At 45.0% G+C, this 12291-nt stretch overlaps 1 protein-coding gene across 4 annotated transcripts in view; it reads left to right on the top strand.

The window, feature by feature from the left end:
* The window catches only part of POU6F2 (POU class 6 homeobox 2), an 867009-nt gene that overhangs the window by 354887 nt on the left and 499831 nt on the right, over positions 1-12291 (top strand). For all 4 annotated transcript variants that reach the window (XM_069613281.1, XM_069613283.1, XM_069613284.1 and 1 more), the window contains one exon: positions 11028-11119. In XM_069613281.1, the coding sequence (XP_069469382.1) occupies positions 11028-11119 (92 nt within the window). The remainder of the gene's footprint in view (positions 1-11027; positions 11120-12291) is intronic.

Consider the following 12291-nt stretch of genomic DNA (forward strand, 5'->3'; position numbering starts at 1 on the left):
AGGATTTGGATAATTCAAGGCCGAAGTTCACATATGATGGCCGCACCGGCAAATGTGGTGTTATATCTTGGCACGCAGTGACTATACTACGCATAAAATGGCATTATTGTTTTTTTTTTTTTGGCTGTGCTTCACACACAACAACCACAACGCTTTGTCTCTGGCAGTGCCTGTTCTATTATTTTGTTTTCTAATAAAAGGGGCATCAACCTACAGCGTACCAGTGTCCAGTACTAACAGATAGGCAGAAACCAGTGCTCCATCGCCATATGCGACGAGATGGAGTTTGTGGTCGGCCCGTATGAGCGCTGACAAGGCACAGATATAATGGAAATAGAAACAATACCTTTTTACATTCCGCTAAATACTGAACGTCCGGGATGCAAAGCAGGGCGTCCCATTCAGCTAGCATTGTCACTGACCACACCAACATGGAGGAACAGTTTAGGGATTGTGGCCCATAAACACGAAAGTGCCAAGATTAAGGAAGGAAACAGCAATATTAAAAGATGCAGTTCTCATGCATGTGATGCCTAATTCATCCTGGCCTTCAATTCCCACTTGTTCGAGCATAATAGATAACTAAATCAAACATGAAGCATTGACCGAAAGGTCTCCTCGTGTGTGTTATTATCAAGCCGGCGGGGTCTTTACCAATTACAGGAGGTCAACTTGCACTGGTTATTAAATGACAATGGTCATTAAAAATGCCAAATGTATTCCGACCGCATTCCCTTCATAAAATGTCAGCAGGTCTGTGCGTCTTTATTACTTTGCTCCTAAATCAATGTGCAAATTTCGACGCCATGCTTGTAAGTATCCCCAGAGCAAGGTCCGAGCCCGGCTCTCGGCGCCCAAAGTATTACGAATTAATTAGATTTCCAGATTTCTGCATAATAGCCCGGCACGCGTATTGCTTAATCCCATCGTGAAATGCTGTTATGATTGACACTTTCCAGCGGAGATAGAAGTCTATTGAATAATGTGTAGCAGCCAATTGTATTGGTAGTTTAATGCGCCGAAATCATTTCTTTGTTTGTGCTCTGATCTCCATTATTTATGAACCCGCGTCCTTAGAGTCTAAACCGAAAAATCTCTTTAAATGAGTTGGAAATACGTCCTATAAATGAATAAGCAGAATGGTAGGGCTGTGAGTCGCCCTTGGGCCGGCTAATAAACAGACCTGATACTGCCTGATGTGGGGCCTGTGCAGGGCAATCAGTGAAAAGAAGGGGGGCTTCACAAGGCCACACTACATAGACCTCCCCTTAACAGATATGATGCAGCTCTGCATGGACGCTGTGACTCGCATTCAGATAAACCGCAGAGGTAAACTCTGCTTTTGGTACACACAGGGGTGGACTTGCCTACTGGGAACTCTAGAGATTTCGGATCTAAGTGATCACTGCGTGGGTCGTAATTTCGACGATGAAAACGTCGAATCCGAAAAATGGTGCAGCGCAGTCATCACGTAGCTCACTTTTTCCCACATCCCCCATACCCTCTGCCCCTTTACTCCTACTTTTCAGTGGCACACTTCTTTCCCGTGCCTCGACTCGTCCCTCCCCTGCCACGTCGGTTCCCTGTTCCAAAAGTGGGTCAGAACTGCCGCCGCAGGGTCCTTTTTTTTTCCTCCAGAAATGCATTGTCCACTGTTATCCATCTAGTGGAAGCGGGGGACACCCCGGCAACCTCAGATACCGATTTTAACGAACATAGGGAGCAGGGTACACCCCTGCATCTCTCGCTCCCTTCATTCGGAAAAATCGGATTGTGTATTTTCGTGATTGCTGAATGCGCCAAATATGTAATATGGGGCAAGTTTGAAAAGTATTTCCAGGGCTTCTTTTGGTTCCCAGTCCACCCCGGTGCATGCCAAATGTATTACCGCCATTCCGTATCACACAAAATGTTTGCCCACTCAGCATGTTATGGAGTGCTGATTTTGCACAACAGGTGCTCTTATTGTGCACTTGTTTTGCAGCAGTGTCAGTCAAAGGTGGTGGGAATGGTTTACTATTGTCCAAACAGGGTCACTTTCACTTTTAAGATGTTGCGGACGTCGTGCACAGCCACAAGCCGGTGCCAGTCATTCCTTCCTTTCCATATCCAGTTCTCAACCCTTCTTTGCATCAATGTTTCATGTTTCTCTCTTTGCCTCTCCCTTTATCTCACACTTCCTTCCTGTACTTTCTTTCTTTTGTTCTTTTTCTTCTCTCCTTTTCTCTTTGAGATTGAAAGAAGGTACGAAAAAGTTAGATGGAAAGAAAGGCAGGGTCTGCCACAGACTCAAGGCCAGGGGTCAGGTCTGCAGCATGTCCTCCGCAGCGCCTATGCCAACTGTGAGCCAGTGTTGGTCTGGAGGCTTGTGTCCGTCTAATTAATGTGTATTGACTACTCAAAAGTAAATCTGTGCAAAATACTATTAGTGAAACTAAAATACAATGGAATGCGGTCCGAGGTTTGCACACCATCCAACTTACAGCGAGTCAGAAAGGTAGCACCGCCCCAAATAGATTGTGTGATCCTGGCCCTTTGCAGCCTACAGCTTTTATGAGATGTCCATTGTCGAGGTTGGTCTTGCAAAGCCCTGATAAACTAACATAGAAATTCGTTTTGCAAAATCTCACACGCTAGCACATGGAAAATGCGTGTGGACCCATTCTACAGCATACACCTACAAATTCGACTTACTTGCTCGACCACAGTGAGGGAAACACTAGTGTACATCTTGGATTTAAGTAAGATCCTGCAGTAATGAAATGCAGCTCCGTTAAATATCCCACTTCGAGAAGCTTTTCGTGCTCATGAAAAATGTGCCAGATGATGGCCTGTACTGCACCTCAGCACGATCAGGGGTTCTGCAGGCCTTTCCCTTTCAGTCCCATTTCCAAATTCCTTTCATACCCAGAATCCCCAACAGCTGCAGGTAGTTTATAGCTGCCATGTATCATAATGACATTCTGCCAGTAATCGTCGCTTGCATCCATATCGCTAAACCTATAGACTCTCCAAAGTGGGTGAAACCAGGAGTGCTTGGTGTGTGGGAGGTGGCTGATCCCATTGAAGACAATGGCAACTAATCAATGTTTGGCTGCTAGTGAAAGTTTACCTGAGTGGGGGGAGTCCACTGAATTCTATTGAAGAAAAGTGGTGTGCTGGTAGGGTGAACATGTGGCCCAGGGTGGGGGGGGGGGTGACAGTCTCCAAAAACAGATGAGTTAAAAGGTATGTTGGATCTGCCTCCCTCCTCTGTGGTTTTTCCTTAAATCAAGTTAACCCTTGAACAATGTTTATTGCCAGCTTTCGCACTTCCACATTTTGCAGCCGGCCCTCAAAGTGGTTGGCCTTCTAGCTACCACCGGAGGCTCTATAAATGCAAAAGCACCCTTGAAGTTGTTTTCTCTACCCCCTTCTGTGTGAGCTCATTGATACCAGAGAGAGAGAAAAGTCCTCTGCGAGCATATTTGATCAGTGATGCTTAATGTATTCTGGGACATGTAGTCTTTGGTGGAAGTGTGTGCTATGCAAAGCATAGTGCATTCTGTGATAGAAAGGCCTGTTACAGCGTTTGCACTGAGTGGTGTAAAGTGCATTCTGGAACCGAGATGGTGATGGACAAGGTGCACAGAGGGACGCCTACCACTTTGTACTGAGAGAGCAAGAGGGTGTTCTGGGACATGCACTACACTTGGGACCTCTGTTTTGAGCGAGATAGACGGCATACTGTGGTACGTTGTCCTAGGACACCTTTGTGTTCAGTGTCACGTAACCTCTGAATTACATATCACCCCTGTGATTTAGGTTACTTATCGATTAGTCCCACCAAACCCGCCACTCTCCATGTTCCTCTCTATATATTCACAGAAAAAACGTTGTTAAAGGGACATTATGGTTAAGCTGCCCTCATAAAAACCTATGAAATTCAGTGAAAAAACGTTGTTAAAGGGACTTTATGGTTAAGCTGCACTAATAAAAACCTATGAAATTCAGTGAAAAAAACGTTAAAGGGACGTTATGGTTACAAGTAAAACCGAAAAGCCCCAGATATTCGCCAGTTAATGTATGCTATGCAACCATAACTCTCACCACCACTGTGCAATGCTAAGACTAACAACCAGGACATAAAAGATTAAATCACAAATGTCATTGATGACATCACTAATGACATCACATATCTGGGCCACTTGTTTTTGTTCACTTACATTTCAAAGCCTGGCGGTTTGGTTCACTGACAGTCAAAATCGAGATCTTAACCTTCTTGTGTGTTCTTAAACTACTTTCCTTATGGTTTTGTCTCAGCTCATGGTGCACATATATGGAGTAATATGCAGATCTCAAACACACCCTTCATTTTCTATACATGATGATGAACTTTAATTTTATTAACATGTTCTGATGATGCTGTTTCTTTCTTCCTTACTTTAGTTTCCCTGTTTGTGCCACTGATTTGTATGCATTGTGGGTCTTCATATGTATTGTTTGTACTAACACAAGTATGTAGTAAATCTTGAATTATTAGCTATTTATTGCATGTTTAACATTACTCAAAACTCTGATATGGTAGCATTCAGTATATTACTTTCCAAAATTACCAGATTCAAAATATTGTACTTCTATGGTGCATGCTGCAGCCATCACCTATTTGTATGTTTGATTTAGTTCCTGTATCAACAACAACACTCCAATATAATGTTTTGTTTAGATGAGTACGTAGTTCATGATAGGTCTCCAGATCATCCCTGACATCTTGTTACCAACATTATAATACAACCCCTTGTGATGTCATCTTTGATGTCCTGGGTGTTAGTCTTAGCAGTGCGTGGTGGTGGCGTGAGTTATGGTTGCTTAGCTTATCATAACTGGTGAATGTCTGGGGTTTTTTGGTTTTACTTGTAAGCATAACGTCCCTTTAACAAAGTTTTTTCACTCAATTATATAGGTTTCTATTAGTGCAACTTAACCTTAACCTGCCTTTAACAAAGTTTTTTCACTGAATTTCATAGGTTTTTATTAGTGCAACTTAACCATAATGTCCCTTTTGAGACTGTTTTTCTGTGAATTTAATAGGTTTTTATGAATGAAAATGTTTCATGATGTTACATCACGGTATATAAGTTATTAACAATTCCTCTTTTAACATATATCAAAGAACTGTAAACCTCCTTTAAGAAACATATTTTTTGCAACACTTACTGATGTGTGTTATTATCAGCAGTGCATGCTGGGGATTCAATTCATGGTTGAATTACCTACAGCATGAGGCTTGACCATGACCACAGCCTACCAAACCACGCCTGTTATCCACTGCACCTACCCTGCATCTTAGGTCAGTGTCCACTATACCCTCATAATGTGACCAATGGCCAGTGCTCATGGCTTGCAACCATGGCCAGTCTCCACAAACCACGGGGCATGGGCTTTGGCCATTCCGCATTCCCCAATAGGCAAATCAGAGTAGACATTTCTCCTTGCCGAGGGCCAGGCCCACTGCCCAGGCAGCAAAGTTATATCACTATTTTTTGTACTTACTTTTTGACACTTTCTAAAAAAATAAAACATAGGACAAATTTGCAAAAGCATGCTTTCATGTCCTTGCTCATGCTCCTCGTCTACGTTTGCTGCAATCCCGTCCAGCATTCCAGGCTGTAGCCGCAAGCAGAATATTTTTTCCCATTCAAAACTAGAGTTTTGGCCATATTGCATGCCCCAATAAACAAATCCGAGTAGACAGTTGTCCTTGCCGAGGGCCAGGCCCATTGCCCAGACACTAAAATTATATCGCTATTTTTTGTAGTTACATTTGACCATTTAGAAAAAAAACACAGGACAGATTTGCAAACCATGCTTTGAGGTCCTTGCTGATGATCATCGCAAATGTTTGCTGCAATCCTGTCCAGCACTTTGGGCCATAGCCACGAGCAGAATTTTTTTTCCCATTCAAACCTATCTCGATTTAGAAAAACGTTACCACATAGCTGGTACTTGTGGCCATGCCCACTTTAACCCCATTGCCGGTCCCTCATGGTCATGGTCAGTAGCCCCATTGTCCATTGTCCTTTGGCCAAGACCCAGACAATCTGGCCACTGCCCATGGCCACAGGATATACCTCAGTCACCAAAGGTATATCACTATTTTTTGTACCTACATTATGACACTTTACAAAAAATAAAACACTGACACTTTTGCAAAACTATGCTTTTGGGTCTATAATCTTTCTCAAAACATTAATGCAGATTTGTCAAACAGCAACAAAGTTATAAGCCATCTAAAAATGTTGAGACCCCCCTCTAATTTTGCCCCCCCTTTACAAAACAGCACCAGACTTTGCATAAACATTCATGGTCAGCTCTAAAATGATACTGCAAATGTTCATGCAATTTCATTGATTGGCACCAAAGTTATAAGCCATCCAATTACTGTTTTTCACCAACCCTGCAGAAATATGCATGGATGTCCCCTAACATCGTAAATGTTTGTGAACATCACAGGACTGTACCCGAACATCTGACATGTTTGCAGACATTGGAGAAGAAAAAAAGATGAGATTTTTGAATTTTATTGGCCATATCCCATCCCATCCCATCCTCTTCACCCTTCACCTCCCCAGAGATTGTTTCATTTGTTTGACAAGTGCAATGTTGTGTTTTTTAATATGTTTTTACCACAATGTCTGCGGACTACGGACGCTGTTCACGAATCCAAAATGGCATCCGTTTCAAAGGTTTTGATGCACCTCACATTTTTTATTAACCAATCAGCAGGCATGTAGGATGTCACTTAGGACCCTGATTGGTCCAGGTGGGTGTCCGTGGACCGAATAGGGAAGTGAATTTATGGATTTTCACCAAATTTACAAAAGCCCGCTATCGGGACCACGCTGCTGCTCCTGGTGCAAATTTGGTGAAAATCCGTCAAGTGCTTTGGGCTGTAGGCATGGCCAAATTTTTTTTCCATTGTCTCTATGAGGATTTCCACACATTTTTGGACCCTCCCTATAACTATGCCACCCCTGGACGAAACCGAACCAAACTTTGCAGAATAATTTTGAGAAGGCCATATACTTTTGCAAAGTTTGGTGAGGAATCATCCATGTGGGCAAAGTTATAAGCTACCCAAAAAGTGCTCTTCTTATGAGTTGAGCAACTAGACCATAACTGCAGTGCCGCTACCACAGGTCTTTTTAATATAAAAGTCAAAATGCGTTTCTGGCGGGTTTTGTGCCGAAGCGTTATTCATTATGCAATTCCACACTGTTTCACCAATCTTCACTAAATTTTACATAGTTGCCTGTTAGGACCCTCCGGACATTACTGTCTATATGACATTTGGACGCCCCACCGCTTTCCGTGGATTTAAGCTAAAGTCAACATTTGTTTGGGGGTTTGTGGCAAAGCATTGTTCCTAATATAATTCCACACCGTTTCACCAATCTGCATCAGATTTGGTATAGTTACCTGTTAGGACCCTCTGGACCTTACTGGCTGCATGACATTTGGACGCCCCACCCATTTCAGCACAAGTCAAAATGTGTTTGTGGCTTGACGAAGTTTCTTATACAATTCCACACCATTTAACTAATCTGCACCAAATTTTGTATAGTTACTGTTAGGACCTTCGGGACATAACTAGCTACATGACATTTGGACACCCCACCCCTTGCCCAGGATTTCAGCACCTTCACACATGAGACGGTTGCCTGAAATCGGCCAAACATCAATGTGGCCATACCAGGACCGTTCCCGGCATGAGGTACAAAACTCGAGTTGCACGCCCTAGAATGCACGGTTTTCAAGATAGTTGCACTACACCACAACAAACTGCACCATGGCAGGGTGAGGCGACAGGTGGGGAGTAAGCACAGAAGGTCCCAGTATGCAGCAGCACACCAACTCTCGCTTGAATCTAACGTCTGCTCCGGGGTATGTCAGCCAGCCACACGCACCCATTCTCAGTGCAGTTTACTTCAGGGTGCAACCACATCAAGCGATAAGCGAATTGGAACACCAACCTACAGGATCAGTGTTATCATGTCTGTCTACAGAACCCGTTTGGTGAATCAGTACTTCTGCTAGTTTCCCTTAAAAACCATATCCTAAACAATTGTCCAGTTAAATATATGTCCCAAGTTCCTTTCTTCTTAAACCCCATATCACTATTGCCCTTTTACATTTCCAGGGTTAAAACTATGTACTACTTTGCAGAATAGCACTCATAATCAGATGCACATACGCTGACCTTTGGAAGTGATTGGATCCATTTATTGGACAGTATTAACATGGCAGAGGTACATAGAACTGTTGCTGATTTCCATTTGCCTAGCAGTAGCACTGCATGCTGATTTCAGGGCAAATAGCCCACTAAACATAGCAAGACCCAACTAATGTAAAAATATACAAAAACCCAGCTACAGTCAAACATACAAATATCCATCCCAAGTGAACCATACATACAACACAAGCGAGGCCTGCAATCACCCAACCCAAAACAAATATAAAAACATGAACACCGCTCAACTCCAACTTGTAGTGAAATATACCCGCAAACCGAATCCAGTGGCATATTTGTGGGTGACTTGACAATGCTCCCTACACCCATCAATGTTTGAGGCCAATCGGGACACTACAGACATTCCTGCTTCCCCAATAAACAGCCAGGGGGTGTGGCAAGAAGAGCCACTAAACATGAGGTAACCACTCACCCTCACCTCAGGAAGAATTGAGCAAAGAAGCCTAAAAAGCATAATTACCAACCCTTTGCAGTGGACCTGTGATAATCACGAATCCTGCTAACAGGATAAACATGAATATATATATTTTGTTTTAATTAAGGCAACATTCAGATATATTTAGCATCAATTATTTTAGAAAGAAGTAAATAATGCGCAGCATACAAGAACACCTTAACCAAAGGGCATTGAGTAACACCTTAGAACTGGTTGAGTGGGAGGGGGCTGTCGTAGCCAGGTGGCTCAAGAGGTTGACGCGGGGCCTGGCCAGACCTCAATACCTACTCAGGAGCCTAAATTTCCCCGTTGTGACAGGCACCACCTTCGCACTCCGCCCTTCTCCTGCCACGGGAGATTCAAATGATCACCAGAATCTGGGAGCATTGAGCAGAGGTGAGGCGACCGCGGCGCTCCGTCGAGCTCCGTAACAGTCATAAAGCAACGCATCTCCTTCAACAAATCACTTATCCTACCATTCAGACGTGTTTTCCAGGGGGTAGGGTGTTTTGGCCGCAGAACATTTAGTCGAAGAAGAATTCATCGCATTTTTTACAACCAATTTTGACCCAAATATATGTGAGGGGTGGGTTTAGGTGAATAACTAATGAAGGGGTTTTAAGGGACGGGCTGCGGGGGCCTCCCCCGCATATTTTTGCAGCTAAATCGACCAGTTACAAAAAAACAATTTGATGAAAACGTCTCCATCAGATGCTTTTATTTGTAAATGAAGTAGCACTTTTTCTGTAGTTTGCTCAGCACCTTATGAGCCCTGGACGGAAATGAGTTGAAGTCAATTTCGAAAATGATGTCCATAAAATCGCAAATCAATGAAGGGGTGGGCGAGGTTGCGATCTATTATAGCACATGCTCAGTCCATCACGGTTGCTCTCTCTCTTTCTCTCTCTCTCTGCTTCTTTGCGAAAAGTATTCGCAATGAATTATTTGTGTGATGATTTGCTTCTTAGTGGCAACCTCTTGAAAGTGACTACCAACTCACATCCCATGGTCAGCCACTCAAGCCATTTACTAGTGATAGATTTCAAATGCAACACTCCAGGGCTGAGCTTGAACCAGACCTGCCTACATTGGTAAACAGAAAACCCACAGACTGACGTCACATGATGCCCCACCCCCTGATGCCCGGCCGCCTTCTCCAAGACTCCACCCAACCAACTCACAGACTTTATAAAAACTATAAAAAAACATCTAACAACGTCATTCCGAGCGGGTTTTGCGCTGATTCGTGGAATTATGTGTGCCGATAACGCAGATTTGCTCGCCTTTCTGCCCGAAAATCCCTGTTTGAAGTATGGGGATTTTCAGGCAGAAAGGCGCGCAAATCTGCGTGTTCGGCGCAAATAATTCCATGAATCAGGCAGTTAGTTTCCACCCCCGCCACAGATGCGATTGGCTACAAACAGACCACTTGTGCTCAATCATGTCGAGTCATGGGTGGAATTCCTCGGATTGCCGGAAATCCCAGAGACACCATACTCTTCCAGGCCCAGACCCAGGAAGAGGGTAAAAACCCGGAGTCCCCGGAGAAAAACGCGGAGATTCGGCAGGTCTGGCTTGAACCCACAACCTAGAATTGAGTGCCCTTGGAAGCGATGGCCCTAACACAGAGTTGTCCATTTATTAGCCGCTTGATCTACTGGGGGGGGAGGGTGTTGGGGGGAGCACGCGTGTTTGGGGAGGCACTCCGCTAATAATAAGGAAGTACAGGTGCGTGATGAGCAGTGTAAGGAGGAGATGGCACTGCTCTTGTCTTTTATGAGGCGCGATTGTACAATGTAGTCATAACACCTGGATTTCCCGCTGCTGCCGCGAACTCGTGTGTTCCTCGGTAGATTTACGAGGTTGCGCCCGCGCCGGCCTTTATTGAGCTATCGCGCGCTGTAGGCTCCGACCGCTGGCTTCTCTTGCGGATTGCTCGAGCTTTGTGAAATTAGAATCGCTGTTGCTTGCTTAAGCATAAAAGAGGGGACGGTTCCCACGCGCGCGGGGCGGCCATGTATGTAAAGCGTTGTATAATGCAGTCCGCATTAAGCGGGCTCTGATGACGGGCTCCGTGGCAGGGCTGTCAGATCGCGGCAGCTGCGCGAGCGAGACGCGCGCTCGCAACACGCGTTCGCATAATGCACGCAGCTGCTAAGCGCGTCGCGAGCCCGCGATAACGGTAGACCACTTAAGCAGGTCTTCTGCCCGCCTGATGCGCTGTGACGTCACAGGGGAATGCCTTACGAGGAACCCCCGGGCTGGCGCTCATTAAAGGTGGAACTTGTCTTTCCCTTCCAGGGGCCAGAGGGAGCGCCACGCAGCCTGACGCAGCCACCAGCGAGCAGCACCAGCCCAGCCAGTCCCACCCAGGATTCCCTGTTGGGCCACAGGTGAGTGAGTGCGTGGCACCACACCTTCCGGTTGACCAAAGCATGCTTCACCTTGGAGGGAGAATGCTGGGTGAGTGCACGATCCGTTTGGTTTGGATGGAGGGTTTGCTGCAATGCTCCAACTTTTGAATATCCGGGTGGGTGTGATGTGTGTGCCTGATAGTGTGTGGTGTTAGCTGAAAGCTGAATGTGATTTTTAATAAAAGTTCATGTTGTTGGGTTTGACTAAGCTGTGTGTGGTGCAGAAGTGTGCGTATTTGAACGATAACACAATAAAACAATGTATGTGCGATTGTACACCTAATTTGCGGCATCGTCTATTTTAAGTGATGCAGAACCGCACGGCGGGGCACGAGTCGTGTGTAGTGTCCCACGGCACATGCAGTGCTGGTGGCGTGAGACTGGGACGAAGTGCTCTACTCACGGAGCCGTTGTGTCATTTAGTAAACCGTTCCAGTGTATGAAGCAATTCGGGAGGGTTCCAATGCCGTGTGTGTGTGGTGCGAGCCGTATTTTACAAGCAGGCCGATTTTTCGGGGTGCCTTATCCCTGTAAGCTCTTGAAGGGTCATTATAGAACAGGTAAAGGGGCGAATTCATGGAATTTTTGAGTGACTTTGTACTGGTGCAGCGTCTCTTTGCACTGCCAACAAACAAACACCCTGATGCACAGAGTGGTGCAAACTGACTTTGTACCGCGCTAAAAGTTCCACAAATTAGGCACAGTGTGTGTTCAATGGAGGTCAGCTGCTCGAAGTTAATTTCAAATGAAATTTGAGGCAACGCTGAAACCTGTAGAATGCCAATGATGGGCAGAAAAGAAGCTATTGGCTTTTCATGTGGTTATCCCAGGTGAACAAAGCATTTCCTGATTAAAAAGAAATCTGCACCACTTCTTTAATATGATCGCTGTGGTGGTCTATGCGATGGCATGGTGCTGAGAAGCATCATCTGAATTTTGAACAGGTCTCCAGGTGTGTTCATTTGTTTAGATGTTTATGGGGTTCTAATACTTTAGTCCTGTAGCACTTACCTGGGTGGATAATGGTGGTGGGGGTGTTGGTGAGTGAGTTAGCAGTTGGAAGGAGCGGGTGGCGCGCTGTGTATTTCCTTTCCCTTAAGCAGTCATGCCCCTGTGACTTGTCCAGGGTAGATGCATTGCTCAGGTCTTCG

This window comes from Ambystoma mexicanum, chromosome 5p (assembly GCF_040938575.1).
Source record: "Ambystoma mexicanum isolate Mex_15411 chromosome 5p, UKY_AmexF1_1, whole genome shotgun sequence".
Classification (NCBI taxonomy): domain Eukaryota; kingdom Metazoa; phylum Chordata; class Amphibia; order Caudata; family Ambystomatidae; genus Ambystoma; species Ambystoma mexicanum.